Below are 27323 nucleotides of genomic sequence, written 5' to 3'. Positions count from 1 at the left end.
ATAGCAGCCTGAACACAATTATGTTCTGCTCAATTACTGTGGAGGATTAGATGGATATTTTGTATAGCTCAGTGTTTGTGATTGTGTTTGTGTGTTAGCATTTATTTGCGTTAGTGTGGGATTCATTAACCTTGGACTGAACAGGGGGCTCCTGCCTGTTTAATCAAAATCTATTATTCATGATGCTTTTAAGAAGTTTTGTCACACAGCAGCATCCACGTCCTCCTAATGACTCAGTGATTGTACAGACCCACAGCAGCATTCCTCACACACACACTCAGCTATGAAACCAGGCAAAACTACCCAGAGGAAACCCAATCGGCCGCCTCTTTTGGCGCAAACTCTACAGAACCAGTGTACACATGGAAACACATGAAAATGTTTCCTCTAGTTTGTATTAATCTAGCCCAGGGATAAAAAATCCACCAACCATGAAGAAGCGCTGCTCTGAAATCCACAACAGAAAAACTAAATTTTCTCTCCTAACAACTGCATGATCTTGCAGCGCCTCTCAGATAAATGTCTCTTTCTGTCCTCTTTAGATGCAGTTTCCTGTTAGTTATTTCACTGGAATTTACAAGTCACCACAAATATTTTCATTTGGAGCTGTGCTGATCTCATGTGGCCTTGAATGCAGGGCTGACTAATGCTGGATAGAATTGTTACCATTTTCTCTTTTTTCAAGTAACACATATCCTGTATTGATCGTCCCTAACAAGGTAATATGACTAAAACTACTTTACATCTCCGTATAAGTTTCTCACAGTATACATATATATATATATTTTACTACTACTACTAAACAGCATATTCTGAGTAAAAGGACATGTTTAACACATTTTAAGGAAATTCTGTTGACCACAATTAGAATTACAAGGTCAAAAATATGACATTACAAACATTGGGATTCATCCGGTGGAGACAATGAATATTTATACCAAATTTTATGGCAGTCCGGCCAATATTTACTGAGATTCCTTGTCACACTGACCTGATGATCGAGCTTGACAAAATGTCCGGAGGGGACCAAAATCATTATGAATTATACTCTAGGTATCACTATTTTTCATGATAAATGTAATGGTAATCTGGTCAGTAGTTGTAGAGATACCTTGCTTTGGACCAAGATGGAAAAGTCTCCTTGGTGGACTGACGATCATGGCCGAGTGGACTTTTTTGGAATATGCTGAGTAAAAATAGACATTCTGGGTATGTATCTGAACCTGTGGTTAGTTTCCCTCCAGACCTAGGGTTGTGCACAGACATACTGTATATAATAATATAAATAAGAACATATCTTCAGCAACAGCATACAAAATCATACCTTTCACATAGACATATCAAATATTACTCCTGCCTTTAATATTTTAAAGGTCTGACCTCTATCTTTGCAGTGGAGGTCACTCCGACCATCCACTCTGCCTCTGTTTGCCTCCATCCTGTAGTGCTGCTATAGGAAATCAATGCCCAACATTCAAATCAACAGTTCAAATGATTGAGACCCATGTGGCATATACTCAAAGACTAATTGCATAATATTACAGGGCAATAAAGATGTGTGTGTGTGTGTGTGTCCCTTTGCATCCTGTAAATCTGTTATAGAATTCTGATGCATCCCATAACTCAGAGAGGTTAAAGTGTTTTCTTTCATTGAGATACAGATACATGATATGCAATGTAATCCTCTTTTTTCCCATCTCAAACATCAAGCTGTGGTCAAGTTTTTTGTGGTCAAGACTTTAACTGCCTGATGCATATTGATGAAGACTTGTCTATTAATCATATTTTACCAGCTCTAAATTTGTATATTATTTAATATTTTGCACATCACATTTCAGGTTTGTCTTGGTCTGTTTTATTGTTTAATTGCTTCATCAAGATTGAGCCATCATGAGCCACAGCAGAGTCTGATGTTCTTGAGAGGGGCCTTAATGATCGCTTTGCATTCAAGGCTTGAGACCAAAAAATAATCAGCTCTTTGAAGTCCAGGCCTCAAGGCTTTAAATCATTCTATCTACCTTCTGTCTGAGAGGCTTTTAAGATCAACAACATTGCAGGGAGCCAATATTTAGGAATGCAGGGGTCAGAGTCGTAATGAAACAAATTTTTGTTACTCGGTATGTTTCATGAAAATATTTATTGTAATTGACAAAAATCAAATAAACATCGATTTTCTTTTTAGGCACAGATTGTTTAATCAGTGCTGTGAAGATTATTCTCCCTGCTGAAATCTTTTTTCATGTTTTCATAAGAGTACACACTTGGTATCTGCTAACTGCACCCTGTAACTGTTTAAAACTAATAATTTTGGTTTTATCATAATCGTTACTTATTGTATGCCATCAAACATGACCCACAATGGTATTATCAAGACACTCAGTGCCTTTTCTGTGTCTTTGTTGTATTTTTTTACATTCTTCATTATTCATTGAATCTCCCTCTGATTTGATTGTTTAGCACTGCATCAGCTTGTTGTTTATTGTACATGTATCATGCAGGGGGCTGAGACACTGACCCACTCATCTATGAATCATCAATCATATCCAGATAGTCTACACACACACACAATGGGGGTTTTCTGATCTGCATCCAATCATTAGGCTGATCCTGTGAGGTTAATTTATTATTCATACTGACAGAGCTAACCTGCCATTCAACTTTGTGAATGGAGATGTAATGGCCTCTGGAGAAATACTTCTTGATCTACCACAAGGTGAAGTAGTTTATAACAGTTCAAAGTCAGTTATGGGAGAATAAAGCATTTGCCTACCACTGCAGAGACCAGAGTTCAATCCCCCAAAATTGTAAAAAAAAAATTGTCATGCAAGAAAGGGTACTTTAATGTATCCAAAGGCTACAGTTCTGCTCTACTTTGTTATGAGAGTGTGGAACCTTATTACATGGAACCTTGCCATGTGCCATAATGTAATTACCACGCTTGTGACAAAGGAAATCATGCCTCGCCTATTCAAGTCGCTATGAACTGTCTAAACGCTGGTTCCCTCGTGCTTATGCATGTCCATATTAGTCAGTGGAGGGTGGATCCAATTAGTGGCTTTTCTGTGACAGACAGGAGAAGTGTCTTTCAACCACAGAAAAGGATGAATGCAGGCAATATCAATAACACTGTTGACGGAGAGTTGGGAACACGCAATTCTGCAAGAAAAGTTGTAAAATTAGTTACAAAAAATATGTCACAGGTTTCCACACAAAAAAGATCTGGTCAGTGAAGCTGCCACTGCATGTTTAGGATGATAGATAATCTCCCTTTAAAGACAGCCACATCTGGTTGACAAGGAGAGAGAAAAAGCTCAGTTTTCACCCCTGTTGAAAGTCTTGTGAAATCTGCATGTGTGTGTGTTCATTTGTGTGTAACAGAGATCAGTGCAGAGCTCACGCAGGCTGTCATGTTGTCACCTCCTGAAACACTGCAGCATGAAAATCAGAAAAGCACTTAAACCTCTTGAGTCCTGAAGTGACTGAGGCAAAAACACACACACACACACACACACACACACAAACACCAAAGCCGATTTTCCCTTGGACATTATTCCTAAACCTGGGCAAAGAAAATTACAGCAAGGAACAAGTAACCTGTTTGGTCCATTACTTTGAAGACCAAGGAGGTAACCTTCCCTCAGTTACAGCTATGGCTCAAATTGTTTTGCTAATGTTCTCCAAAAATGTTATCACTGAAACATTCACAAACAAGGAAATGCACATTCTGGTGGACTAGTATCATTTAATTTAGGGTTCTACACTTTGTCTTGGTTGTCAATCTCGAAATGTTTGAATATCACTTCTCATCATCAACACCCATTACACAGCGTGGTCCAAATAAATTTAAGGGTCAGAGAGATCTCGATAAGATGACTACATGATGATTTAATAATGGATTGATATATAGATTGACAGAAAGACCAATTGATTTCTACGTTGGTCGGTGGACATTTACATGAGAAGATTCGCTGAAAAGTAAAGCCTCATCAAGACAAACCAACACAGCGTCCTCCACTGAGCTGTTTATGATCCTTGTAGTCTACCACAAAACACTGTCTGGTCCATTACGCACTAATAGTCCCTGGCTCTGCTTGGTAATAATGAGATCTCAATGTGTCCCGGAGCCATGGAAACAAGACAATACTAGTAGAAAGAAAACCTTCGTAATAATGGGAATGTGTGCTTGTGTTGTTTTAGTGTGTGTGTGTGTGCTTGTGTGAAATCCTGCTATTCCTCCCTGCAATTAGCTGGAGTGCATGCATATGTTTGTGCGTGTGCAAGTGTGTGGATGTTCGAAAGCAGAGACGGTTAGAGATGCTGTTAACATTCATCTGTTGCCATAACAACTGCTGCAGTCCCACTGTGAGCTGGCTCACTGACTGACTGGAGGGTGTTCTGGCTGGTAAGCTAACTTCCAGAGTGACTGTACGATCAGCAAGCAAGGTCACTGATTTACCGACTGTCTGATGTACTGAAAGAGATGAACAAACTGGCTGTTTGAAGCAAGTCCATTTTATCAGAAACATTTCACAGTTAACAGTTTAACTGTTGGAACAGCTGGCTTGAGCAAAGGAGCCTTTTGACAATGACAACACACTCAGCATTTTTTCTGACTTACTGTAAACTAAAATTAAAAGGTACTTGATGTTTTTGTGATGTAGCCTATATATGAAAGGTGGGGAGGTGGTTGATCAAACTAATGAAAATAGGAGCACAAATTATTTAAACATTTACTTAATCTTTAAAATGTACAGTATCAGTGATGTATGTATTATGACATGGAGGTGGCCGATCAATTTATTTATGAATGTTCTTACAGGCTGAAAGATGATCTTTGAGAGGCAATCGTGACACCTAGCGGTGAAGATTTCAAATTGCATATTTGAGGCTTACGAGCTGCTGCTACCTTCTCTCTCATGTCAGTCTACTTTCAAAGACATATCCATTAAATGGGCAATTGAGTCATATTGCCTATACGTACAAGTTACTGAAATTGTTCTACCTTTGAAAAATACAGTATGAGCCTATGACAATTATGATTGACTTGTATCAACCATTTGTTTCGTCCAAAAAGATGTTATAAAATTAGAAAACGTAACACTTTAACAGTCAAAACCAGAAGTTTATCCACGTAACGTTGCATGGCGTCATTCTGTACTCAAAGACTGCATAAACAGAAGCTGAAAAACATCAAATGTGGCATAAAAACTGCTTTAACAAGAGCGTTTAAAGGACAAATGGAAGATATAATATAATGTGGATGCTAATTTAAGGGAATTATACTTATAATGTTGGGCACCTCTATGAAGCTTTAAATCATGCTCATGTATTTATGAGAGGCACAAACTGGGGCTCCTTCTCCCTAACCGGACCACAAAACAAAAACCCGTACCTTTTTTCGCCTACTACTACAATAATTCAACAATTTCCCTCGGCATAAATAAAGTTCTGTCTTATGTTATGTTAACGCTGTTAACTGGAGGCAAGCCCTCTGGTATTTTAAAGACAACTAAAGCGGAATTGTTGTGTATCGGATGGTACGGACACTTTTGATGTTACACACAGTCGGTCCAATCAGAAGACGCGGCTCTACAACGTAATTCCGTACATACATGTGACGAACTGACATGGAAGCCCCCACGCGCACATCTAAACTGTGAAGTCACTGCCTGTCCCCTAATATTTTTCTTGTTTTTTTTTTGGTCTTTAGATATGAGGTATTTGCTCCAACTGGGGCATTCGTTTGCCCGCCTTCATGTCCGTTTATGTCACCACAGTGTTTACAGCAACCATGCAAATCCACGAAGACTGGGAGTGGACCTTGGGGAGAAGTGAGTTGACTTTCCAAGCTTACATTCAGTTCCAATAACTGTTAACTAGCAAGCCATGCTTTTGTACTTATAATGGGTTTCTGTAACTTACCCGCTGTCATAGCATATCTGTTGCTTTGGTATCCTCACTTTTACACATACAGCTCTTAACCAGACCCAGAACAGACAACTGGGTGTGTTGGTATCCAGAACACAGAATTGCCTAAGTAACATTACTGCATCTAAATATGACAGTGGCTTTAGTTTCTCAAACATTTTGATGTGTTGTGGTCTTGTTGTTTTTGTAGGAAACTTGAGATCTCCTCAGGGAGGTTTGCTAGATTTGCTGATGGATCTGCTGTGGTACAGGTAACAGTTGCACCAGACAGGTGCATGGCAGCACCTGGAAGTTGCTCAATGTCCTACCTTATCCATATTCTTCCTATATGTTTGTACTTTATATTTATATTTCCATAACATCTCCATGTTGTAATTTTACTGTTGCTGTCACTGTCTACTCTGTATAGCTATACACCATCTATTGCGTGTCTGTCCATCCTGGAAAAAGGATCCCTCCTCTGTTGCTCTTCCTGAGGTTCCTCCCCTTTTATCCCTGTTAAAGAGTTATTTTGATATTCTGTTTTTCCTTGAATTGAGGGGAGGATAGAGGGTATCATATGTTGTACAGATTGTAAAGCCCTGTGATTTGTGATTTTGGGCTTTAAAAGTAAAATTGACATGGCTTGACTTGAATCGACTCACATATTTCACCAACTATAAATATAAGCAGTTAATAGTTAAATCTCGCAGATTAAGAAATGTTATGTTTAAACACATTATCTGATGTAACTTTTACCCTGACTTTTCTGAGTTTTCAGATGAGGATGTTTTTGTTATAGAGTATGCTGTACATTCATAAGGCTTGTGTAAAAAATGGCTAGATTAACCCACTCAGGAGCCTCATGCAAAAATGACTACTGACCCTTTTTTGAGCACATCCAAAAACAGGTAGACAAGACAGGTAATAACGCAGAACCTACACTGAGGTTGTTATCATTTTAATTGATATTGTGCTTTAGTGGTGTGTATTGGCAAACTAATATGCTAATTTGCTAGTTAATCAAATGAACACAAACCACTTGATACATGATATGGGAACATGTGGCCAAAGGGGCCCTTAGGCAGTTAGCCCACTTTGCCCAGTTGGTTATCCAGTCCTAGTGTAATAGATATAATGAAGAAGAAATAAAGTGTGCTGTAGGGCTAAGCTGGGCAGTCCCAGATGTTTGACGATATATGTGATTTTTATATATTTTTTTTGTAAACCGTTCCATTTCTTTCTCTATTTGAAGCTGGGAGAGACCTCTGTGATGGTGACTGCTGTGAGCAAAACCAAACCTTCTCCATCTCAGTTCATGCCTCTTGTGGTATGTTCTCTTAACATCACAGTAAAATTCCCAACCTGTCATTGTTTTTAGACTGTGATTGTGTATCAGTGTATCATACTCATTCAGGATAATTTTTCTCTAGTCTTGTTACATCTATGTGTAACATGAATGGGTTTGGTAGAAGAATCATTAAGTAGATAGAAAGTATTATCCATCCCGTCGTCATCAGTCGTTTGTGACTCAGTGCACCAGAACTAGAAAGATGACCGTATGAGTCAGATGACCTCAGTACAGAACTGCATTAGAGCAACATATTTCTGGGTTTCTAGTGAATGAACGTCCATTTTGATTGACAGGTTGACTACAGACAGAAAGCAGCTGCTGCTGGTCGAATCCCCACTAATTATTTGCGGCGAGAGCTGGGCACCACCGACAATGAGATCCTCACCAGCAGACTCATAGGTGAGTTGATAAAAATGTGTCTTGTTATATGTATACCTTTTGATATAGCAGGTCTGTGTGCTGATGTTGTAATGTGAATACCTTTGACTTGAGTGCTTTGACTGACAGTTCCTCATGTTTCTGTTGCTCAGACAGGTCGATTAGGCCACTGTTCCCTCCTGGTTACTTTTATGATACTCAGGTCAGTTCAGTTTGAAACTGTTTTCACCATTATGTGTTAATAGTTTTGCCCTCCTTTGCTTTTTGAGCAAAGATAATATTAATGTGTATCTCTCGCCAACTTTTTGTTTCTGTGTGCGTGTATGTTAATGTTCTCCTGAAGATCCTTTGTAACCTGCTGGCAGTTGATGGTGTCAATGATCCAGATGTGCTGGCTATTAATGCAGGTGAGTTAAATCTCAGCCATCCATGTGTTCCACAGAGTATATTTTTTTAGATCCTTAACCAAAACAATATTTTCTTTCATTAAAGCTTCTGCTGCTCTGGCCCTGTCTGACATCCCCTGGCATGGACCCATAGGTGAGGAGCACACAACAGATTTGGGCCTATTCACATATTTTGCTCTATTTTATCCTGGTTTTCATTTAAATTAAATTACAATTCCTGGGATATTATTGTACACTTGTTTAGATCTAACCTGGGACTGCTTGTGTGTTTGTGTTTTTACAGGTGCTGTGCGTGTGGGCATGGTAGATGGCGAGTTGCTGATCAACCCCACTAGGGCAGAGATGGCTTCCAGCAGTCTTAACCTGATTGTGGCTGGAGCCCCCAGCAGTCAAGTCAGTAAGTTGGCAAACACTATAAAATTCCCAGTAGAAGCTCAGCCTAGTACTACTAGGCTACTCACCTAGTAGAGCGTGTATCATTTATCAAGGCTGAGTCCATCCCCTCTCTCTCCCCAATCTAGTTACTTTACCTCACAATATCATGTGGGATGATCAGCTACGTAGCAGAGAGCTATCACCCTCAAATATAGCTTACTTAGGTGTATATGTCATCACCACAAATATGCTCAGCATCTGCGATGTTCTGCTCAGGTTATTATTTAGCCTCTCTTCTTTCTGTCTGATGATAGCATCATACAACACTTCCTTAATGTGACTCTCTGTCTGCCAGTGATGATTGAGGCGTCAGCTGAGAACGTGCTGCAGCAAGACTTTTGTCATGCAGTAAAGGTGGGAGTCAAACACACCCAGCAGATCATACACGCCATCCAGCAGCTGGCGCGAGAACAGAAGGTCACCAAGCGCACCCCGGTCAAGGTCTTCTCAGCCCCGACTGACATGGTGGAACATGTTCGCCAGTAAGACCTGTGATGAAACTGTTTTCCATAGGTGACAGCTGATGGTTGTGCACATGCTATACAAGGAGTGTTTCATCTTAGTAGGAATTGTGTATGTAGTGCTAAAACATCACTATAGCACTAGGACTGTATTTAGATATCATTTCCAGAATAAAACAAAATCACCGTGAGGGATTTTGTTCCTGAATTAAATTGTCTTTAAATTAGACAAAGGCAGACATTATTCAGCAATGGGTTTACCTGTAGTACTGGGGACCTTGATGAAGCAGTATCTGAGCTTGATTTCTCAAAACTGAGTGACAAAAATAGGATTAATGTTGTTTTAGATGTTAGTAATTTCCTTTTCTTCCTTGCAGATTAGCTTCCGAGAAGATCTATCTTGTTTTCACTGATTCCACTCACGATAAGGTAAAGTCTGATGTCTGTTCCCCATATGTTGACTCGAAGTTATCTCTCTGTGTTAGCTTTCTCTTACTGCCTCATGGGTCATTTTGAACCCAATGAGTGTTCAGTTCTGTTTCTGTTGTGGATTAAAGTAATTTAAATCAGTGAAGTTTCTCTTCTCAGTGATATGACAGTGTTTATGAATTCAGAAGATTACCTTATCTCTTGATCAATAACAGTAATATCTTATCACAATCTTGTCTTAGATTTCAAGAGATGAAGCTATCAACAAAGTTCGACTAGAAACCGAAGAGGACCTAAAAGGTAGATCATCTTTAGTATTTATGTTGCAGGGAAAGAACTTTAAGGTAGCTGTTTCAAATATTGTTGCAACTCCCTTCACACAATCATATATTATATTATATTTATATTTATTATGTTTCAATTCAGTTGAGTCTGTATACTTAATTTCTGTTCCTATCTGTCAGCTGAACAGTGTCAATTGATGTCTTCCATGTGTAGAAAAATTCCCTCAGGCTGAGCAGTTTGAAGTCATTGAATCCTTCAACACTGTGAGCAAAGAAATCTTTCGCAATTTAGTGCTTAATGAGTACAAGAGGTAAGCACCATCCATAGCGAAATTAATTTATATTCTCATGACACATGATGAGCCTTTGTAATTGATTCAAAAACTGATTTTGCGTGTTGTAGGTGTGATGGGAGGGAGTTGACTGCTTTAAGGAACATTTCTTGTGATGTTGACCTCTTCAAACCGCTGCATGGCTCAGCTTTGTTCCAGAGAGGACAAACACAGGTAGGTACAGAGCAGGAAGGCCACAGAACCTTCATTTGAAAGGTATATTTTGGGCGAGAATAACACCATTGTGCCCAAATTAGATGGAAGAGATAGAAGACTGATGTTTGTTGGGCTTGAGGTTCTTTGTTCTGAAAAATAGACTTTTACTATGAAAAGGCCGCTCTGGTCCTCGTCCTCTTCCTTTTCCTGTAGGTGCTGAGCAGTGTCACATTTGATTCCCTGGAATCCAGTATCAAAGCAGATATTATCACCACAGCTTTGAGGTAAAATGATCACTCATTTTCACACATGAAACTACATATTCATGCTGTTTACATTATCAGGACAGTCAAGATAGTTTGGCTTCTTACTTCTCAAGATCATTAAACCACCTTTTTAGTACTTTCCTGTCTACATCTGAATGCTTGGCACACAGTGTATGTGGCAAACCTGCCTATGTGGCAGCCTAAACTATCCACACTGTCTAAAATAAACCATTAAAAGTATTTGAAAAGACAATTTTACCAAGGTCTCTCATTCATTTTCTTTCTGCAGTGGCATTAAAGACAAAAACTTCATGCTTCACTATGAAGTGAGTGAAATCGCGTTTTCATTTTTAAAGTCATTATTAGATGTATGACTCTTTTTAGTTTTAGTTCTTTAGTTTTAAAGGTGAACTTAAAATCAACCTTGCCTTTAATTTCAGTTCCCTCCATATGCAACCAATGAGATTGGAAAGATGGGAGGCATCAACAGGAGAGAGCTTGGACATGGTTTGTGTGTTCTACTTGTTTTCAGTGTAACCACTACCAAAGACTGTGTGGATGTGGATGTATTTGTTCATGTTTGTGTATTCCCAGGTGCCCTGGCTGAGAAAGCTCTGAGACCAGTCATTCCTAAAGACTTCCCTTTCACTATCAGGGTCACTGCTGAGGTGCTTGAGTCAAACGGTGAGTGTGGTGACACAGTTTTTGAAAGTGTAAAAACAATACAGTCGTCACAGAAAATGTGTTAATTGTCTGCCAGGGTGTCTCAGACTTGTTTCTTTTTTCTTCCTCTCCCTATTTCCATCTCTATCGCCTCTCAGGATCCTCCTCAATGGCTTCAGCATGTGGAGGCAGCCTTGCTCTAATGGATGCAGGTACTGGAGTGGGAATGCATGAAATGTATTAATTAAAAGACAATAATTAACTCAACAATACAATGAAATATGAATATTTATATGTTCCATGATAGAGGCTTTTTTTGACCAATTCTTATAATGCTACTAAAAGCAAATAGACACCACTATTTAAAGATGGATACATAGGATAGGATAGCTATATTGTGTTTTGCTTCAGTTTTTCTATACACATTTAGTAAAGTGCAATTGTGTAATACGTAGCTAATATGTCCAAATCTGTGTTTCCCAGGGGTGCCGATCTCTTCTGCTGTGGCAGGTGTAGCAATTGGCCTCATCTCCAAGGCTAACCCAGAGAAACCTGCTGAGATCCAAGACTACAGATTACTAACTGATATTCTGGTACATACATTACAACTGTAGCTAGTATGTGACCAACCATTTATCACTACCAAATGGAAGAGAAAGTGTAGTTAAGCAATACAAATCCTCAAAAAGTTACAGCTAATGTCTCAGCTTAATTATATTGGAGATGTTGAATATGAGCTAATTATTATTTTCTAAACAGGGAATAGAGGATTACCTTGGAGACATGGACTTCAAATTGGCAGGAACAAACAAGGGCATCACTGCTTTACAGGTACTGTGTTTGATAACTCATAGCAAGTGTCTAAAATAAACTTTTTGGCTCACTTGGTAGCTGAAAAGGGCAGGAAAACTAAACAGATTTACCTGAAAAGAAATATTTAACTTGGCCCAATTCCAGTGTCATGTAAATATAATTTGGCGCTGTGTGAAACATTAAAGAAGAGACGAGGGCAGATTTTAATTTAGGATTTGTTTGTCATATAGTAAAGATACTGCCACACTGTGTTGAATCATTGTCACAGCCAGCCAAGCAGGATCTTGTTTAGAAAAAGAACCATTGCTTTGGTTTGATGACTGTAACTATAATGTTGTTGAGTTTTGGTGGTATTTAACACTTTGCATGTGCTAGATTTGCACCCTGCCCATACAGTAACTCAACAAAATCACAGCTATGCTCTTGGAGTTTCGTCCTTTGCCCCATATTTTACACACCCTTATTTAACCTCCAGGCTGACGTGAAGATCCCAGGATTGCCTCTGAAGGTGGTCATGGAGGCTATCCAACAGGCCACAGGTAAGCTCAAATGGCAGTGAAACTGAACATTTCAAACGAAAGAATAAAGTGTTTGGTGGTTTGATGGCCTTTCTTTCAATATTATTATGTTCCAGTGGCAAAGAAGGAAATCTTGGGCATCATGAACAAATGTATAGCAAAACCCAGAGAGACTAGGAAGGAGAATGGACCTGTTGTTGGTAAGTTTTGTGTTTGAACATAAAATTGTGTACATTTTAAAGGAAGAGGGACACGCTTGGTTAAAGTTGAACATGTTCTTTTTCAGACGCTTTAAAGGTGCACTACGTCAGAGAATGGTGTGAAAAGTTTTCTGATATAACTAGTAACGATCTGTAAGACTGGTGGAGCTAGATAAGTAGGGATGACGGCTGGACTACTGAGCATTAAGATTATATTGCCTATCAAGCAGTACTGTGTATTGATAGCTGATGTGTGAGAGTTTCATTCTGTCTTCAGAAAATGTCCGGGTGCCAGTTTCCAGACGAGCACGTTTCGTTGGTCCAGGGGGCTATAACCTTCGCAGGCTACAAGCTCAAACAGGTAACATGTAATCTAATGTTAATATTTAACTGAATCAGAAAACCAACCATAAACGATCTTTGTGAATGAAGTACAGTTGTTGTTTTTTTTTTCAGTCTGCAACACAATACAGACTTTTTAACAGAATGTTGAAACTGGAGATTTGGTTTTTCTTCTTAAGGTGTGACAATAAGTCAGGTGGACGAGGAAACTTTCTCTGTGTTCGCTCCAACGCCAGGAGCCATGAACGAAGCCCAAGACTTCATCAGTGACATCTGCAAAGATGATGTGAGTCTCCACCACTTGTAGGGGCCTTTTTAAAAACTGCTTATTTTAGAAAAATTTGAAAAATATCACAGTGCTGAAAAAGTGCCTGACATTGACGTGAGCATGAGGCTGTTTGCATTTGTGTATGTAAATTCATGGCTGTACATGAACATATATGTGTATTTCTGTTTTGTGTTGCAGCAAGAACAGCAGTTGGAGTTTGGTGCCATCTACACTGCCACCATCACTGAGATAAGGTTATACATTGTGATGTTTACTGTAAAACAGAATTTGATGCCAGTCATTAGTACTCAGTTTAAACATGCTATCTGGGAGAATTATATTCATGTTCTCAATAGTCAAGAAAATCCCACTGGGATCAAACTATGGATAAATCAAACCTTTTAGCATTCACACAGCTTCTGAAGCCTTTTCCTGCTCTACTTCAGGGACATTGGTGTGATGGTGAAACTTTATCCCAACATGAGTGCTGTCCTGCTGCACAACTCACAACTGGACCACAAACGGGTCAGTAAATTTGCCTCTGCATACTATTTTCCTGTGTGTCCATGTTTCTATGAGTGTTTGAGAATGAAATCACTACTTAAAGGCAATTTCTTTTGTATTTTCCTCTTTTAGATCAAACATCCAAGTGCTTTGGGTTTAGAAGTGGGACAGCAGATACAGGTATGTGTCAATAACTACACACTGTATTGTCAAAAGTAGTGTGTTTACATACTGGGCTCATTGTCTCTGACTGAACTTATGCTAACAGGTCAAGTACTTTGGACGGGACCCAACAGACGGCAGAATGAGACTTTCACGGAAGGTGCTTCAATCTCCTGCTGCAACTGTCGTCAAGACATTAAGTGAGAAACAGAGCATCTCCATGGGTTCAAGCAACAGCCACACAACCAGCACCGATTTGTGACACACCAACCCAACAGGCTAACTTCTGTTAGCCACCAAAGTGGATTTAAAGAAGATTTTGCTACACAATAGTCCTTGTGAGAAATCTACCAAGCCAAGAGCATCAGATATTGTCACAAACTGAACCAGTGCTGTACATAAAGAGGCTTACCCTGCTGTTGTGGGTATGGATGTGATTAAACTGCACTGGAGTGAACTGCAGCTCTTCAAATACAGTGTCCTGCTGTCATTGTGCTTCAGTGGATATGCACAAACTGAGAAGAACCCTTAGATTATAATAAGCAAAAAATTCTATATGTTTTTATTTTTAAATATCCCCTTTCATGTTGTCTTGTTTTCAGATTTGCCAACTCAAGTAGCATTGACAGAATCAAGCAGTAAGAGGGTTTCCCCCAACAGTCACCTAGCAGTTTTTACCTAACAGACACAATCTAACAATGGGTTTCTTATTCATGTGTGATATTACTGCCTCTTGCGGTATGGGACTTCCATATTTGGTGTCTACTGTGGCAGTGTGTCCTCTAAGCTGCCAGGATCAAGATATGGACAAAGAAAGCACAGTGGGAGAAGTGTACGATTATTTTTTTTTTTAAATATTCCCTTTATGTTGTGTTGCATTCACAGTATATGTGAGTAATCTGTAAATAAAACAGTCACTGGTTGCTTTGTAGTGTTAAATTCAAAGAAAAAAAAGAATAATTAAAGACATGATAAATTGTTCTCAATTGTACCTGATCTTGTGTTGCAACCTTTTAGCAACCAGTGACCAGGCAGTGGTCCACACTATTTTTTTGATTTGTTTGAAGACATCTTCCACCCACCCTGGAGCATGCCTAGTAGTAAAAAGGCTGTCTTTATACACAGCTGCTGTAATTCCTGTCTTGGTGGTTCAAATGGGGACATACACAAGGACCTTGTCACAAATAGTAAGTCCCATAAAGACAACAGCTTGATATGTGCAGGGTTCAGCCGCTGGGCTCCCAAGTAATCTGATGGTGAAGAGAGAGTTTTCTACACCCAAGAGATGTACAGCCCTGTGGCTCAGGAAATGGGAAAATACCCATGTATGGAACTGCTGGATCACACTCTGCCTGGATCTGGTTGCCCCCATGGTAATTTATCTGATCTCTGGCAGAATTATAGCTCTCAACCCTAACCCCTAACCCTGTGGCAGAAATAAGCAGCAAATTAAGATGTCATCTCCATTGGGTAAAAATGTTGACAATTTTAATACAATTAATTGAACTCTGTCAGTGCATACGCTCTTCCATTTAACATGTTGTGAACTGGAAACTGTTTTATGAATAATACAAAGAACAGAAAGAGTCCTTTGCACTGTCCAATACTGCTTGGAGCATTATCATTTTTATAAGAACTGTCCCCCTTTGGGTAGGGAAAGTACAGTACTTACTGCAGCATGGAGTATTTTTTTCTAGGCTGGAGGACATTTGCTCAATATCTGTACTAATAAACTGAGGTGGTATTGAAATCATTTGTGTGTAGGTTTGGCTTATTGGTCCGATTGGCAAGTGCTGGAAGAAGATTAATGTCAAGCTATCTGGTCCTAGATGTTTAGAAAGTAATTAATCCATAAATGAATTAAAAAGTGTGAAAAACTGTTATTTTTCTGTTTTAACACCCACTGGTTATTATAAATAATGTCTTTGTTTAAGACGGTGTAGTCCCTCATTCGTCCAGGAGTGTTCTATCGTAGAAAAGGTTTCAGTCGTAGTCATCTGGACACTGTTTTCAGAATCAAGACGTTTCGGCTCCCATCCGGAAGTCATTCTCAATTGTGAAAAATGGACCGGGAACTCAGAAATTTAAGCTACTCTGTGTTACATAAGCCCTGCCCTCAGGAAGGAGTCTACCTTAGTATCTGTTGATTACTCTGCCTAGTTTCACCTGAAACTGATCTAATTGTTTCCATGATGGCCCAGTAATCAGTAATCAGGCCTATTGTTTTCTGGCTGCACCTCCCTCCCTCTTTGTTTAAATTAATTTTAGTACCGTATTTTAATAGCTATTAATTAAAAAGCATCTAACAGAAATGGCAGTTATTGTTTTGTCTACATCATGTCATCTGCAGGTAACTGCTGCTGCTGTTACATTTCTCACCTACAGGTGGCGCGTTGAACTTCTGGTGCTGCGGTTTTGCCATTGGATGATGTAGCTCGGAGGAGGAGACCCCGCGGCAGTTAGCGCTTGATTGACGTCGAAGAAGAAAAAGAACACAAGATCGGATTACAAGATGGCGGTCTGTGGACGTTAGCAAGAAGGCCGTTAGAGTTGTTGTGTTCTCTGTGAATTTTACTGTTTGATATTAGGCCTTCTGTTGAGTTGTTTCACATCGTGAACGTAATATGTTTATGAAATAGCTACTGATAAATTTAACTGCTATTGAGAACTGTATTTAGACGTGCATGTTTTATAACATGCGGGTGGAAACAAAGTTAACAGGTCGAGGGTAGGAAAACACCAGACGGGTGAGGTGATAGCTTGTTAGCAGCCAGCTAGCCTGCTAGCTCCGTCTCGGTTAACCATGTCGGACACTCGGCGGCGAGTGAAAGTATATACGCTGAATGAAGACAGGCAGTGGGACGATCGGGGTACCGGACACGTTTCGTCTACCTTTGTTGAACGGCTGAAGGGAATATCATTATTAGTTCGGGCCGAATCAGACGGTAAGTTCCCGGTTAGCATAGCCGCATTGACGTTACGTTGGCTAGCGATAGTATGCTAACTCCAAGTTGTTTGGATAGAATGCTTCATTTGGCCACTATATATACTTGGGTAACTTATTGGGCTTGCTTCTTTGAATTTGCTGCAGTATTTGGAACCAATGGCTTCAGACTGTGAACAACAGCAGCACTGCCTCTAGATAAAAGGCAATAATTTATTGAATGGCTGGTGCTAGCAAGCTCGTTGGTTTAGCAGACGACGTGATCCTAGTAGCATGGGGGCCTTCAAAGTCTAACGTTAGTCTTAAACGTACAAACTTGTTATTGCTTAGGATAGTAAACAATTATGTGTTCATGTACAGATCATAAAATAATAAATAACACTAAAATGCTAGCGGTGGGTAATAAGCCCTTCTGTTTTTAGTTTTTATTGTTCCAACATTGTTTTATTCAGCGTTTCACGTTGTCTACTTAAAGTTTGCGTTAAATGCTCTCTGCCGGACAGATTAATTGACCTTAACCTTGAAGAATTGGATAAATTATCATTTCGTAATATTTGTTGTGATCATTCGCACTAGCTAGAAAGTGAAAAGTTACCTAAGTCTTTGTGTTTTAGGATCACTTCTATTGGAGTCGAAGATAAGCCCGAATACTGCATATCAGAAACAACAGGTAAGAATAAATCATCCGAGTCAGGATCAGCTACAGCCTCTCACGTAGCCGTTAGCTTCAAATTATGTCATTTCAAATTAGTGTTACATTTTAATAATTTCAACATTCAGACTTCTTGCTGGACAACTGCTGCTACTATGATGCAGTGTAGACAATGGCAATTTAAGTGTCTGGTCCGATTGTAAACCTGCAAACAAGTAATAGCCAGGTTACATTAGTAAATACAATGACAGCAAACGTTAAAAAAAACAAACTTGGTTTGATATAATAGATTTGAGCCAAATGTTTCCCTTGCATATTGTAGACAAAGTGATAATTCATAATTATAAAGGACTTGTTTCCAGGTTTATACATTTACTGGCATGAAAGAGTGTGTATGTGTTAAACTAATATGTGACATCTCACTCTTTTTGAGGAGTGTTTGAGTATGTGACCTCTTGTGTGTGTGAATGCATGCAACCATGTTTGAGTGTGTCCCATGAATATGATTCTTTTTGTACAGTTCGATGTTTCTTTCTCCTCTTTCCAGGACACACTGATTGTCTGGTCGGAAGCAGATAATTATGACCTTGCCCTAAGCTTCCAGGAAAAGGCTGGCTGTGATGAGATCTGGGAGAAGATTTGCCAGGTAAAGTCAATCCTGTCTTACCAAGTTTTGTCCATTGTTTTAAAATATTTGTTTACTGGGGAGTACACAAACAGTATGCAGGATGAGAAATTTTATTGACGCTACCACAAAGGGGAAGATGCAGGACATCGATACTTCTAGTTTAATTATCGACTTCATATCTATCAACTATTTATTGCCCAGGTTCAAGGGAAGGACCCTGCCCTGGACATCACCCAGGACCCCATTGATGAGTCTGAGGAGGAGCGCTTTGAGGAGATTCCAGAGACAAGCCACCTGGTGGAGCTCCCTCCTTGCGAGCTAAGTCGACTGGAGGAGATCGCTGACCTGGTTACCTCTGTCCTGTCTTCGCCCATCCGGAGGGAAAAACTGGCCCTGGCCCTGATGAGTGAGGGCTATATCAAGAAACTCCTGGGTCTCTTCAGAGTATGTGAGGACCTGGACAACAGGGAAGGCCTACATCACCTCTATGAGATTGTCCGGGGTGTCTTGTTCCTCAATAAAGCGGCCCTCTTTGAAGTGATGTTCTCTGACGACTGTATCATGGATGTGGTGGGCTGCCTAGAGTATGATCCAGCGCTGGTTCAGCCTAAACGGCACCGGGAATTCTTGACCAAGACAGCTAAATTTAAGGAGGTGATCCCTATCACGGACTCTGAGCTGCGGCAGAAGATCCACCAGACCTACCGGGTGCAGTACATCCAGGACATCATCCTGCCCACACCATCTGTCTTTGAGGAGAACTTCCTGTCCACACTCACCTCCTTCATCTTCTTCAACAAGGTGGAGATTGTCAGTATGTTGCAGGTAAGGATCCAAACCAGGTAACTTGTATTATTCTTTAAGGCAGAGACTATCAACAAGCAATTGTATAATGGGGTTTTCTGTACCAAATCTACTTGCCAGTTCAAGAGGTTTCAATTGAACATTTTTGCATGTACAATTGTTTCCTAAATCTGCAATCAGTTGCCAGTGACTGAATTTGTTTGAAAAGTGCAAGAGAACCTGCCCTCCCTGTGATTAAATCCAGACAATAACAAAGCTCATACCTGATGATAAAAGAATAATTGAATTTCCATCATTGAATGTATTGATTTCTTATGGTAAATATGAAATATCAAATAAATAATAAAGCAAGACTTATTTGCAATAATTTGAATCTTAAATAGATTGAGATTGATAAGAATTGTGATAATCTACCTGTACATGTTGTGATCAAACAATGCACTCCGGAGACTTTTCAATTTATGGTAGTTTTGTCCACAAGTGAAAGATGTGTCTGTATCAAGTTTTGTAATGTGACGATTGACCCATTAAAAATGTATAATAATTAAACATTTTGAAAGGTCATTCAGGGAATGAGTTAATGTCCGTTATATTGCTTGTAAGTACATTTCAATATGGAGCTTATATGAGGGGTGTGTGTGTTAATTGAAAATAATTTGTACATCATTTTTATGATTTCAAACAGTACCATACAGTCCATCCATTTCATATTCAAGTGTTCAACATACATTGATTGTATTTCAGGGCTAACAAGAAGTGAAGGCTGTCTCTAGGAATCATGGGTTTCTCTCACTGTTGTAGGAATTGTTCACTTTTTTATTCATGTTGCAGCAAAACTTGAATACAAACTGTCCTGGATTAAGTTTTGTATTCCTCCTTTTTTCCCCTCCTCTTTTTATTTCTTTAGTGTCTTGATTTCTTAACACTGTTTTTCCTGTGTCACAGGAGGATGAGAAGTTCCTAACAGAGGTATTTGCACAGCTCACAGATGAAGCGACAGATGACAGTAAACGGAGAGAACTTGTAAGTAACATTTGTCAAGTCTCCAGGCCAGATGTTGTGATAATGTTTGTTTTTTTTTGTGGGGAAATGTAGAAACCTATAGGTTGGACAGTATTGTAATGTGGGGCAATAATTAATTATATTATTCCATTCAATAATTATTCTATTGGTCCACGTAGTTTTCACTTAACTCAACTTTGGAAAAGCTTCACATCCTGGAATGGAGAAAATGACAGCTTGACAATGAACCAGAAATGAATTTTCCCACTGCTGTACAATATCACAAACGAATTAATGCTTGGGAATAGTGTTTTTGTCGGTGATCTTTAACTGTTTGCTTTAATGTGTTGAATGCCGATCACCTATTACATCTGTTTTTTCCCCTCTACTCCTCAGGTGAACTTTGTCAAGGAATTCTGTGCTTTTTCACAAACGTTGCAGCCACAAAACAGGGATGCTTTCTTCAAAACTCTGGCAAATCTAGGCATTTTACCTGCTCTTGAAATAGTCATGGTATGTTCTGGGCATTGCATGAATGTGAATGTCTAAGTTGTTAATAAAACTGTTCTTTAGTTGAACATACTCCATATTTTTTTTGCCTATGAAGGATCAACTGGGAAAACATTTTATGTGTAAAATTCTCTTTGTTCTGGTCTTTAAGTTACACTTTACAAGTCATACTTTAACTTCAGCTATTTTTCTCCTCTTCAGGGAATGGATGACCTGCAGGTGAGGGCAGCAGCTACAGACATCTTCTCTTACCTGGTGGAATTCAGCCCCTCCATGGTCAGGGAGTTTGTCATGCAGGAACCACAGCAGACAGACGACGTAAGCATCTAAACATCCCTGTCAACAAGCGTTCTTGCACTTTTTAGATGAGTAGTTTGGTTCAGTCCAGGATTGCATTTACAAAATTCTACATATTTAAAAAAAATCTGTGTAGCATAGTATTGTTGTGACAGAAGGAATATCAAATGGACATTTTTATCCTGTGTCATTGTGAACACTTTGTCTTACTCCAGTCTATGAGGTATACAATGGAGTAAAATAAAAAGTGGATAGACAAGCGGCCTTCAACTGGCAGAGAAACAAACTATATATTGAATTGATTGCAGTTGATCTACCGTTTATCGATAAGGCTCCCTTTCTTTACTTTCACCTCTATACATAAAAAAAGTGGAGCCTGTATAGTTCAGGGAATCCACGATCTTGCTTTGAAATAAATTTCCTTCCAGTAGGATTAGGGTTGCTTTACTGTGACATGTAAAGTTTTTGTTGAATTTCTCTTTTAATCTGAATACACCATTAGACTGAAATGGCATAATTTTCACTGTATCTTCTACTGTGTGTTTGTTTGTTTTTGTTTGTTTACAGGATGTTCTGCTGATAAATGTTGTGATCAAGCAGATGATTTGTGACTCTGACCCAGAGTTAGGAGGGGCTGTCCAGCTGATGGGTCTGCTCAGAACACTCATCGACCCCGAGAACATGCTGGCTTCCACCAATGTAAGCAGAACCAACACACACAAGAATTTTAATGGAGACTGGCTATAAAATTATGTATTGATGGCCAGGATAATTTGTCTAACTCCTGTCTAACTTGTAAGCACAAAAGCTTACATAGCAAAAGCTTAATTGCTGTTGAGCCTGAGTAGGATATCTATTTTCCCACCTAAATCATGATGCCTCCCAGACACACTGGCCAGCTGGTAAATTGTAAGCCCCTGTTTGCTTCATCCAACACTAAAACATCAACAGGATTTATCAAAGCTTCTTGCCATTTTTTTTTTCCTTTTTAGAAAACTGAGAAGACAGAATTTTTGAGTTTCTTCTACAAGTACTGCATGCATGTCCTGACTGCTCCTCTGCTGGCCAACACTGCACATGACAAAAACTCAAAAGGTGAGCTGAGGACAGAGTCCTCACATAAACTAAACTGAACTGGAGTGTTTCAGACTGTAAGATAAATAGAGAATTTGACTGATTATTCTGTGTCATGGCCTTTCAGATCTGCAGGAGGGATCAACTAAGATCAACCCGGTCTGTCCAGGTGGGTGTTATGCAACTCAATGTCAACCATGAACATCCCAAAAGTCCAAAACTTGTGAATGTCTGAGTTTCAGTTCATTTCAGTCTCACATTTCTTTCACCTGCACCAATGAGAAAAGGGTGAAATAAATGACCACTATCTCTTCATAATGGCTTAAATGATGCAGCAGTTGTGATTTTCTTCCTCCATATGAAGAACTGTTCCAGAGCTGCAAAGTATTATAACCAACTTTGTTTTGTTTGAAAAACAAAACAACTACTAGACTATCAGATATAATTGTATATTATAGGATTGTACACTTGCTTTAAAGGTGGGGTATGTGATTCTGGAGAAATCCAATACCACGACAAAAACTATGATATAGAGCGAACAACGTCACAGCAAGTAATATAACTAACGTTAGCTAGGTTGTGGGTTAGCAAACTGTCTATACAGTTGCTGCAGCCAGAGAGGACGAGATGCTTCCCAGAGCCAGCAAACCAGCTTCAGACAGTGATTCTCACAACTCTCCTGCTACTGTAATGTTAGCTAACATCACAAAAACAGCATATCTTGGCAAACTAGAAAGTAAGCTGAATGTCCGCTGGAAAGTCATTTAACGTTACCTGACACACAAATCATGGCTGGAATGTGTATTGTGTGGACCGGTCCGAGACACTTTGTTTATTTCCTATTTACAGAGCCAGGTCTGTGTACAAACACCAGAGGTTTTTTTTCAGCGCACACACTGAACGGACAGCTAGCGGACCATGAGGAGATAGTCACTGAATTTGACAAAACGTGTATTGGATTACAATGGCATACCCCACCTTTTTAAATTGAATAACAAAAATTATATGGCAGGAATGTAAGGTATAGTCTGCGGCTTCAGGTAAATTTTGGAAATGTTGCATTACATATTTATAAAGACCTGGCGTGAAAGTAGCTTTGTTGTTTATTTTGTGTAGACAACTTCCAGACTGCTCAGCTGCTGGCACTGATCCTGGAGCTTCTGACCTTCTGTGTGGAGCACCACACCTATCACATCAAGACCTACATTATGAACAAAGACCTGCTCAGGAGAGTGCTGGTGCTCATGAACTCAAAACATACCTTCCTTGCTCTTTGTAAGTCTCCATATACACAAATGGTTCACACACACATGCACACACCTTTCTGCTTCTGTCTTTCCTTCTCTAAATGTTCTGTCAGTGGTTATCCTACTTTCTGAATGAACTTCTACCAAGTACACAGTCGTGGGTTTTAACCATACCAGAGCTGTGGATCTGCTATATGCATTCGAGCTCACACCAATGAACACCCTCGCAAAAGAAAATAGCTTCATTTTTATTATATGTTAAGTTATTGTCGGTTTTTGTCCAAGGTGCCCTGCGTTTCATGCGCAGAATCATTGGTCTGAAGGATGAGTACTACAACCGCTACATCATCAAAGGGAACCTGTTTGAGCCTGTCATTAATGCCCTGCTGGACAACGGCACCCGATACAACCTCCTCAACTCAGCCATCATAGAGCTCTTTGAGTTCATTAAAGTGGTGTGTAGATAGACAAAGCTTACCTTTTTTAAAAAGTGTTCATCATTATAGAGTGTGTGCACGTGACACTGAAAGTGGGTTGTTTATGATTTTCCACCATGTCTTCTCTTTCCAGGAGGACATCAAGTCTCTCATAGCTCACATTGTGGATAACTTCTACAAAGCACTTGAATCCATTGAGTACGTCCAGACTTTCAAGGGCCTGAAAGGCCGGTACGAGCAGGAAAAAGATAGGCAGAGTCAGAGACTCAACAGGTCAGTAGACTGATTGGACACAAATCAGTGCTGTGATCTTCATCTTACAGATGTTATCGTGCCTTTTTATAAAAAAAAAAAAAAATATTCCCTGTTCCCACTGCTTCCCCATACATGAAGGATTTTTTTTCTGTAGTTAACTGTACTTCATGAAGCAATTTCCCCCTGTAGATATCGCAGAGATGCACGGTCGTTGGACGAGGATGAGGAGTTATGGTTCAATGACGACGACGATGATGACGATGGAGAGGCTGTGGAGAAGAGCCGAATGGAGGATGACTTCTCTGACAGCTATGGCAAGTACATGGAAGCCAAAAAAGGTAAGCTGCTCTGGTATTACTGTATGTATGTAACTTTTTCCCCCCAGATTGCATCAGCCCCATACGTTTGATATTTACAGTCTCTGTTACTGCAGGAGCTGCCAACGGATCTAATGGTGCCAACAACAATGGGAAAGCTGCTGTAATCCCACCTGCCTCGCCAGCCGTCACTCCAAACAACAGTTCAACTTCCTCTGTCAAAACAGTTGCTCTTCCTGCCACACCAGTCGTTAAGGTAATGCATCTCTACAAATAGTGCTGTGAAGTTGAGATCGGAGTCCAGGATCACCTTGTTTTATTTACTGTCAAACTGTAGAAAAAGTTTGGTAAAACTGTTCCGTGTTTGAGGACTGTGACGACTGAAAGACAACCTTTTATCATATGCCATAAACAAAAGTTTCCAATTTGTTCCACAGCATGTTTCTAGTGTTATCTCGTAGGCAAATCTGTCCTTCAACACTGCAGACAGAAGGGTAGTAATACACGCTTCAAAAGCACCCAGACAAAGACGTTATTTTCTCTTTGTCATGTCATTCATCTTCTTAATCATGCTGTACATTGAGTCCAGAATTTGAGTGAAGCTAATGTCTACAACATAGGTTAACTTTTATGTATACTTTTATTACACCATGAGCAGCAAACAAATGAAAACTCACCATGATGGACAGACAGCACCCGCAGAAATCATTGTTGAGAAACGTTTTTTTAAATAGTTTTATTTTGCCTTGCTTGTGCTTGGTATATAGACATTTTTGTTTCTGTTTCCTCTTAGACTGCTCTGGTCGGTTTGGTGGACTACCCTGACGATGAGGATGAAGAGGAAGAAGATGAGGAGGAAGAGCAGTCTCCAAGGAAGCGGCCCCGTCTGAGCTCTTAAGGCTAATTGTCCTCTGTTTGGTCATCGTGGACGGACACTGAGTCCCTCCCATCCTCCCTCCTCTGGTCGTCTCATTGGTCCTTGGCCTGCCTGTGCCACCTGTCAGTCTGACTGAGGAGACGGGCAAAGACGAGCTCCCACCCCACTCAGTCCCTCCTGATCTCTGCTCCTCTTTTCTCCCTCAGTGGAAGGAGATGGAGAGCTTCTCTTTTGGAAAGTGATAGATCAGTCTGTTCCTTCAGCCCGTTGATTTTACCTCTTCCTTTTACCAACTATCTCCTTTCTTTCTCCTGAGGAGAAACTCATTGACCCTTTGCAAACTCATCCCTCCTCTCTCTCATAACACTCTCCTGCTCTCCCAGCTCTGACCTCCTTCTGAACAACTTTATCCTTCTCATCCACCATCCTACGTACCGACCAGAGGCTGCGGTGGAAGTAACAGTGCCAAGGCAGTTCCCAACTCTGCTCTGTTGCTATAGCAACAGCAGCAAGGAAGCTGCGGTACTACTGCAACCCCACAGGAACCCTCACATGTCCTCATTTGAACTCTCCCTTCCATCCTTCTCGAACCCGAACCAGTGAGCTCCAGAGACAGAGGAAACCAGAACACACCCAGCCAGTGTATGAACTGTTCAGCAGGCCAGTCAGGCTAGCAGGACTAGCCGTCATAGTTATAGAAAGCTTGACTGGCTGAAGTAGTGTGTGCTGCCCTGCCACAGAACTGTTCACTTTTGTCGGGGATAGAGGGATCTAGGCAACATAGAAGAATTAAACAAAATGTTGAGAGACAAGGGAGTTGACAAATGACAAAATGTACCAGGATGAAAACTCAGCAGTAATGAGGCTTGGATCCAGAGGAGCAGGACTCAAACCTTCAAAAGCCATGGTGTCAGTTTGGCCAAGGCACACACAAAACACACACAACGTCTCACACACAGGACTGCGTTAGCCAGAAATCCTGTATTTCATGACTTTGTTAAAGTACTGTACAGATGTTTTTCTTCTTTTTAATCATTTGCCCCTGATCTGATTTTCAAAGGGGAGAGAGATACCTACCTACCTGTGTATTTTTGTTGTTGTTGCACAAAAGGTGGGGTCACTGTTCACCCTTTCAGTCCAGTTCATTTGATTCAATGTAAAATGCAGAGAAGTTGCAAATGCTGGTTTTAAAAATAACGTATTAAAACTGCAGTAAAGTCATTTTTGCAGCCAACATTTTGAGGATGTCTGGAGTTTTGTATTTTATTGGATTTAAGAATTTAGTGGCCTCAATACAATGCGCACGTATCCCAGTTTTTGTTTTGACTGGGTGACAAACCTGAGCTGTTGGTGTGCTTAGACTAGATTTAGTGCACACTCTTGTTTCAGGAGGTTCAACTCTTGGCACCCTTCTCTCAGACAGATCTCAGGTTCAGAGTTCAATTTGCATCACAAACAAAAAGCTACCCACCTTGTCTGTGCACTGTAACACGGCTAGCTGGTGAAACATCTCACATTTATTACTGAATAAGAGAAAGATTCCAGTGAGTTATAAGGGGCTTGAGGTGCTAGGGGATGTTATCCCAGTTTGACGGTCCAGAATGTTGATCCAGGTCACAAGTATTCAGCTTTGTTCCACAGTCTACGTCTAATGTCAAGTTTTCTTTGGCCAGTCCAGAAAAACAACTCTGCAGATCAAAAATATGTTGACAGAAAACATTTTTTTACAGTTGAATTCAAACGCCACAATTGGAATGTTTTTATTAGTTATGATAAAGATGATTTAACCCCAGAGTTGATGCAGTGCGGTTTTGGTGGAGTATTTCTGACACAACACACAGGTCTGACTATGTCAGAAGGCAATGAAACATTTCTCGTGTTGTCTTCTCTCCTGGTCTCACCACAAGCACACTGAGAGGCAGATGATGGGAATCAAAATTTGCTAAAATGCTAGATCACACATGATTTTGTCAGCAACTTCTGAGTTAAACCCACAAGCAGCAGGGTAGGAGCACAAGTAAAATTATTATTGCCAATGTGCTTTTCAGGAGTTCAGCAGTACATGAGCAGCGAATTGTCTTTCCTCCTGTGTTAGCATCACCCAAAAATGACATGAAATGTTTTTGCTCTCCCTTGATGAATTTGTACCAAGTGCATTTACTACCACTATCCATTCTTAACATTTGTATGAATTTATTTGATAAGTTTTGAAATTAAATGTGACCCTGACATTGAACTTGTGAATCTAGCTTTGTTTTAATAATTTACTGATTTGGCAATTGGAGCTGCAAAATTTCTTATTGGTTCTCAACTATTCGTTGGAGTCTAGATGGTGGTATTTGATCAAATCTCCCAAACTAGACTCTTCAGTAATTTTTGATATTAGATATTGCTTAGTGG

The 27323-nt window shown here is 39.9% G+C and overlaps 2 protein-coding genes across 4 annotated transcripts; both read left to right on the top strand.

Moving 5' to 3' along the window:
* The first annotated feature begins 5595 nt into the window (after positions 1-5595).
* Positions 5596-15632, top strand: LOC122884073 (polyribonucleotide nucleotidyltransferase 1, mitochondrial). 2 transcript variants are annotated; one of them, XM_044213419.1, is made up of 28 exons: positions 5596-5831; positions 6119-6179; positions 7163-7237; positions 7555-7660; positions 7792-7841; positions 7983-8046; positions 8132-8179; positions 8330-8443; positions 8777-8963; positions 9320-9371; positions 9614-9671; positions 9870-9966; positions 10059-10161; positions 10357-10427; positions 10699-10735; positions 10850-10916; positions 11004-11093; positions 11231-11284; positions 11556-11665; positions 11832-11903; positions 12361-12424; positions 12520-12603; positions 12881-12964; positions 13125-13231; positions 13412-13467; positions 13660-13738; positions 13850-13897; positions 13986-15632. In XM_044213419.1, the coding sequence occupies exons 1-28, from the start codon at positions 5713-5715 to the stop codon at positions 14139-14141; spliced, it is 2313 nt and encodes a 770-aa protein (XP_044069354.1). In that variant the 5' UTR covers positions 5596-5712; the 3' UTR covers positions 14142-15632. The 2 variants fall into 2 exon arrangements, with proteins under 2 accessions (XP_044069354.1, XP_044069355.1); XM_044213420.1 differs by lacking the exon at positions 5596-5831 and adding an exon at positions 6338-6405 and having other exon boundaries at positions 6132-6179.
* Positions 15633-16348: 716 nt separating this feature from the next.
* Positions 16349-27159, top strand: ppp4r3b (protein phosphatase 4, regulatory subunit 3B). Of its 2 annotated transcripts, none has more exons than XM_044213411.1 (16): positions 16349-16824; positions 17438-17493; positions 18023-18121; positions 18305-18928; positions 19853-19930; positions 20306-20422; positions 20621-20737; positions 21284-21415; positions 21709-21811; positions 21918-21959; positions 22907-23065; positions 23323-23492; positions 23608-23747; positions 23919-24067; positions 24148-24302; positions 24840-27159. In XM_044213411.1, exons 1-16 carry the CDS (start codon positions 16683-16685, stop codon positions 24942-24944), a joined length of 2388 nt encoding a protein of 795 aa, XP_044069346.1. In that variant the 5' UTR covers positions 16349-16682; the 3' UTR covers positions 24945-27159. The 2 variants fall into 2 exon arrangements, with proteins under 2 accessions (XP_044069346.1, XP_044069347.1); XM_044213412.1 differs by having other exon boundaries at positions 16350-16824; positions 24163-24302.
* The last annotated feature ends 164 nt before the right edge of the window (positions 27160-27323 follow it).

Source organism: Siniperca chuatsi, linkage group LG11 (assembly GCF_020085105.1).
Source record: "Siniperca chuatsi isolate FFG_IHB_CAS linkage group LG11, ASM2008510v1, whole genome shotgun sequence".
NCBI classification, from domain to species: domain Eukaryota; kingdom Metazoa; phylum Chordata; class Actinopteri; order Centrarchiformes; family Sinipercidae; genus Siniperca; species Siniperca chuatsi.
The sequence above is the reverse complement of the archived record's forward strand: the minus strand, read 5'-3'. Positions and strand labels throughout refer to the sequence as shown.

What these genes read in the sequence shown, in the direction of transcription:
- LOC122884073 (XM_044213419.1), top strand. Translation starts at nt 5,713, where the DNA reads ATGAGGTATTTGCTCCAACTGGGGCATTCGTTTGCCCGCCTTCATGTC. An exon ending in ATGGATCTGCTGTGGTACAG is followed by an intron (nt 6,180 to 7,162) that starts GTAACAGTTGCA and finishes CTCTATTTGAAG; the next exon opens with CTGGGAGAGACCTCTGTGAT. An exon ending in GTGCTTAATGAGTACAAGAG is followed by an intron (nt 9,967 to 10,058) that starts GTAAGCACCATC and finishes TGCGTGTTGTAG; the next exon opens with GTGTGATGGGAGGGAGTTGA.
- ppp4r3b (XM_044213411.1), top strand. Translation starts at nt 16,683, where the DNA reads ATGTCGGACACTCGGCGGCGAGTGAAAGTATATACGCTGAATGAAGAC. An exon ending in ACAGTAAACGGAGAGAACTT is followed by an intron (nt 19,931 to 20,305) that starts GTAAGTAACATT and finishes TCTACTCCTCAG; the next exon opens with GTGAACTTTGTCAAGGAATT. An exon ending in ACATACCTTCCTTGCTCTTT is followed by an intron (nt 23,066 to 23,322) that starts GTAAGTCTCCAT and finishes TTTTTGTCCAAG; the next exon opens with GTGCCCTGCGTTTCATGCGC.